The sequence below is a fragment of the Vanellus vanellus genome, assembly GCF_965231255.1.
Source record: "Vanellus vanellus genome assembly, chromosome: 14".
In the NCBI taxonomy this organism is placed as follows: domain Eukaryota; kingdom Metazoa; phylum Chordata; class Aves; order Charadriiformes; family Charadriidae; genus Vanellus; species Vanellus vanellus.
Genome location: NC_138919.1, coordinates 8,121,062 through 8,126,088, shown reverse-complemented (window position 1 = coordinate 8,126,088; position 5,027 = coordinate 8,121,062). Strand labels below are relative to the sequence as shown.

Here is a 5,027-nt window from a genome sequence, read left to right as displayed (position 1 = left end):
AGTAGAACCAAGATATGTTGTATTGTATGATGCAGAACTAACTTTTGTTCGGCAGCTGGAAATCTACAAGGCAAGCAGGCCTGGGAAGCCTTTGAGGCAAGTTGACTTGGTCAGTCTAATCTTAGTTTTAAAAGAAAAAATAAAAGTGCAATTTTAGCAGTCAAGGCGGAATGTACATTTAGTGATTATTTTTTTCTTTAGCTAGCTTTTAATTCCTCTTTAGCCCTCTTCTTAATTTTAAACAAAATCATAATGTCTGATTTAACCAAAAGATAGTTTTTACTTCCCAGCAGGTATTTAGTCCCCTAACAGAGACATACCTGATTTTAAAAAAAAAAAAAGTTCATTCCATCTTCCACAAGACCTCTGCTTAGATGATCTTAGTGGCAGTAGATCCGTTTTGATGTGCTGTAGTCTCATTTTAAACCATCTCTACAAGTATGATTTTGACACAATAAGCTTCATTTTGGGTTTAATTAATTTTTACACTTCCTGATGTCTGGTCATGCTGAAGACCAGTAATTCAGAAACTGTAACAGGAAAACAAGTAAAGGAAAACACAACAAAGAAAATGAGAAGTTTTTGCAGTTATGCTCAGTTCTGGTGTTAGCTGACAGGAAGATTTCTGCCTTGTGTATTTATATAGCTACATTTGTGAATTGCAAAACTCACTTTTATGAATAAATGTTAAAAATATAGAAAACTTTAAATTTAATATACTGTGAGTTTTTGCATTATCTGTCATTTATATGGCGGCCTGATATAGTATTTCCTGAATACAGTAAACTGTCGTTACACCTGCACCTCTCTGAAAATAACTTACGGCAGTTTCATAAGTCTTAGAAGAAACAAACTTTACTTACTACAGTTGAAACACAATTTATTGTCATATAAAATTATTACTTTTTGAATTATAATGCTTTATACTTTAATCATCTCATGAAAATTACTTGCATAAATTTAATAGCAGTTGTAATTTTCCAGTCAAAGGTTTGTATACGTGCAATGTAACTGAAAATGGAAATCAGTTTGGCAGTATTTAGTGTGTCTGTACCTGATATCAAGGTAAGGACTCTGTAGTGCGAATATAAATGACAGAACTCACAAAGTATACTGCATAAGGATAATTACTGGGTTATTTGTACAATTTATTTTTAATTGCCTAATCAGCATGTGTTGTATCTATCTCCAGCATCAGGTTCCTATACTTCAGAGCAGAAAAATCAGATGCAGTCATGCAAGTAGGGGTTAGGAGATGCACCGCATGAAAAAAGTAATAGGAATGAAATCCTATCAGTCTGTCAAAATGTACCTCAATTAAAATATATTGGAAAAAAATGACTGTGCTGAAAAGCTATAGGCAATTAATTCCTTAAGGTAATTATTAATTCTTGCATGTTCCATATAAATACCTATTTTCAAAATAAAACTTAATTTGTTGGTGTGTTCGTCTCTGAGATAGATGATAGCTTGTTCTTTGTAGAATTTATGATTTGGCTATATCAATTTAAAAACTTAGATGGTGTTTTTTCCTAACCCAGGATGATTGCAGAATTTTAGTTTGTTATATATTCTACTGGGAAGATTTTAAAAACAGTAAGAAAGTAACTTCTCCATTACACTTGCTTTGTGTCTTTACTGAATGGCTGACTGTAATCTGAGTCCACTCTGGCTGAATCCCAGAATTCCAGTAAGCATATCTGCCACTGGGAAAAGAGGGAATACTCAATATAAGAACTTTTCTTGCTGATTTTGGAATATCTTTACAAAAAAAGATCGTGTGTTTTCACTTGCCTTTTTTAAGGCAAATACTAACTTATCAGGCACTTACTGCTACTAATCTTAAATATTGTAGGTATTTTTGACTTCATATGAAGTTTTATGGTCTCTTTCTGTTATTTTTTTTTTTTCTCCCCTCCAAACCTTTAGGGTTTATTTCCTCATCTATGGGGGCTCAACAGAAGAACAGCGCTACCTCACAGCTCTGAGAAAAGAGAAGGAGGCCTTCGAAAAACTCATTCGGTAACAAAATTAGTTTACTACGTTTATTACTAATGTTTTATGTAATTCCCTTATACGCTTACATTTTAAATAGAGTGAAGTTCTTAACTGTGTGAAGGCTTTAAATAAACTTTTAATTCAATTTCTTTTTAGATGTTAGGAGAATTTTCCCATTGAGAATCAACAAAGAGTCAAAACCTCCTTTTCCAAAGCACCTGATATTTTATTTATTAATTATAGGGGGGTTAATATTAAATTTCAAAGGCTAAACAGCACCACTTGTATTTTTCCCCAATTGCCTGTGAATTTCATTTCTGTAAATGTGTTTTTTGTCTGCAGGAACCATTTCTTGTAAGATATTTCTAAGGCTTTTATGACTTAAGTCATTTGGGGGAACAAAACAATTATTTTCTCATATGGTATAGGACAGTACTTTTACTGACAGTGTCTTCTCACCAGGTTATACTGCTATTACTAGTTATTAGTTCCTTTGTTGCATATGACCTGAGAAGTTCTAAAAAAAAAAAAAAAAAAAAAAAATCAAATACTAAGAAGTGGTCACAACTGAAAATAAAAATACAGCATCTAGCCAACAATATGGAGAAGCTTGTAAATTGCATTTCTGATCAGGATTGCGATTAGTATTAAACTACATATAATGACTGATGGGTATTACAGTATTTTGATCTATTTTTCTCGTATAATTGCAGTTTTTAGCGTGTGTTTGTTTTTGGTTCCTTAGAGAGAAGGCCGGCATGGTTATTCCTGAAGAAAGAGAAGGAAGAGATGAAACAAACTTAGACCTAATAAGAGATGCTAAACCTGCCTCTGTTTCTACTGACACCCGCAAAGCAGGTGAGCAGTCCCTGAAGTTGGGCTCGCAGCTCCAAGCTTTGAGAAAGACCTATAATATAGCATTTAAATCCCATCCAAGCTTCTGGGTCTTTGACACATTGCACATGGACTCTGCAGTCCTGATGGTAAAGAAACATTGTCTCCCTTCCTCCATCTACCTCTGTGGTGCAATGACAATGAATTATGTTTTTCTTTGAAAAGAAAATGTAGATTAATGAAGTATTTTACCATTGAGACAGGCAGCATTTGGATTGCTTCTGGGCAGCTTGTTGGTGTCAGTAATGTTTGTAGTGAGGTGGAGACGAATGAAAACATTGAAGTCTACAGATGGTCAAAGGCAGTTTTATCCTTGAGCTAGTAAATGTTGAGGGGGACTTTTGATCTTGGCAAAACAGATAGCCTGGGTGAGCAACTGCAGATTGTGGGGTTTGTCTATTTTCTTTGCAATAGAGCCGTTCTAACCACACTTTTCTTCCTTTCTTTTGACATGTATACTCTGTGTTCATCTTTACAGCTCTGCCCCTGTTTTTCTTTACTATCATTTTTGTAATCCTGCCATCCTTTAGCATGTGCTCTCGAATCTTTGCTATTATGTCTTTTGTGGCCTTGATGCTGTAGTCTCTTCGTGTGTCCTTCTACAGATCTATAAGGGGTGAAAATATAACTCCTACAATCAAATGCCATATTTCTGTGGGAAATAGATGGAACTAAAAGGGATCAGCTTCGTTATCTTGTTTTGCAGGCAACTTCTTAAAGATTTTCCTGATGCATTTAAATAATTTTCATCTACAGTTTAACATATTTCATTGTCACATACACAAAGCTTATAGTAGGGAGTGTGACAGTTCTATTAAACTGTAGAGCATATTCCATAAAATACAGTATATAATTTGGCAACTGATTTTTGTCTATAACAGTGAAAAATTAAAAGTCTGGGTTTACTATACTGTTTTATTTGTGAAGATCTGTGAGATGCGAAGTCATCCATTACAGAAGCATTGGCAGCACACAGGAAAACTACAACCAGAGTCTGAGGTCATAAGTATTAGGTTAACTATTTGTATTTTGCTCTTTAGGTGGACAGGAACAGAAGAGTGTTCAGCAAACTGTAATAGTGGATATGCGGGAATTTCGTAGTGAGCTTCCGTCACTGATTCATCGCCGTGGCATTGACATTGAGCCTGTTACTTTGGAAGTTGGAGATTATATTTTAACTCCTGATATCTGTGTAGAGCGGAAAAGTATCAGTGATCTGATTGGTTCCTTAAATAATGGAAGACTGTATACACAGTGCACTTCTATGTCCCGTTACTATAAGCGACCAATTCTCCTGATTGAATTTGATCCTAACAAATCTTTCTCCCTGATTCCACGAGGCTCTCTACATCAGGAAATTTCCAGTAATGATGTTACTTCTAAACTAACTCTCCTTACACTCCATTTCCCAAAGTTACGAATCCTGTGGTGTCCCTCTCCTCATGCTACTGCTGAACTGTTTGAAGAGTTAAAACAAAACCATCCCCAACCTGATGCAGAAACAGCAATGGCTGTCACAGCAGATTCTGAAATTCTTCCTGAGTCAGACAAGTATAACCCCGGTCCGCAGGACTTTCTATTAAAAATGCCAGGTATTAATGCGAAAAACTGCCGTGCCTTAATGAACCACGTTAAAAGCATTGCAGAGCTAGTGACGTTGTCAAAGGACGAACTCACCAAAATTTTGGGTAATGCTGCCAATGCCACGCAACTCTTTGACTTTATTCACCTGACCTATGGAGAGGCAGTATCTAAAGGAAAGAGCAAAAGATGACTAATGAGATTGTCCAACATAGGGCACAGATAAGCTTTTCTTGCACAGTACTTTGGCAAAGTACATGAAATATTTTAATAAATGCCCTCTAAGATAACCAGCTGTTTCTTGCTAATGCTGTTCCAACAGTTTTAACATTTCAGTTAATTATTACTGAAGGCAAGTTTCAAGAGGAATAAAAAATGTTTCTAATAGAGAAATGCAAATGATTTTTAGTCTTTCTACAGCACTTTAACCAAATCTATAATATCATCATCAGTAAATGAACTAAATTAAGTTCTTCACCAAGTCCATAAGAATTAAGTGCTAAGACTAATTTATAAAGGGGTTATCTTTTGAAAGTTATGATGTCTTGTTAAAA

At 35.1% G+C, this 5,027-nt stretch overlaps 1 protein-coding gene across 1 annotated transcript in view; it reads left to right on the top strand.

Moving 5' to 3' along the window:
- The window catches only part of ERCC4 (ERCC excision repair 4, endonuclease catalytic subunit), a gene marked incomplete at its 5' end in the record, with an annotated part of 14,455 nt that extends 9,711 nt beyond the window's left edge, over window positions 1-4,744 (top strand). Inside the window, 4 exons of the mRNA XM_082490725.1 lie at window positions 3-96; window positions 1,930-2,022; window positions 2,744-2,856; window positions 3,933-4,744. Of these exons, the coding sequence (XP_082346851.1) occupies window positions 3-96; window positions 1,930-2,022; window positions 2,744-2,856; window positions 3,933-4,666 (1,034 nt within the window). The 3' untranslated portion in view covers window positions 4,667-4,744. The remainder of the gene's footprint in view (window positions 1-2; window positions 97-1,929; window positions 2,023-2,743; window positions 2,857-3,932) is intronic.
- Between the last annotated feature and the right edge of the window lie 283 nt (window positions 4,745-5,027).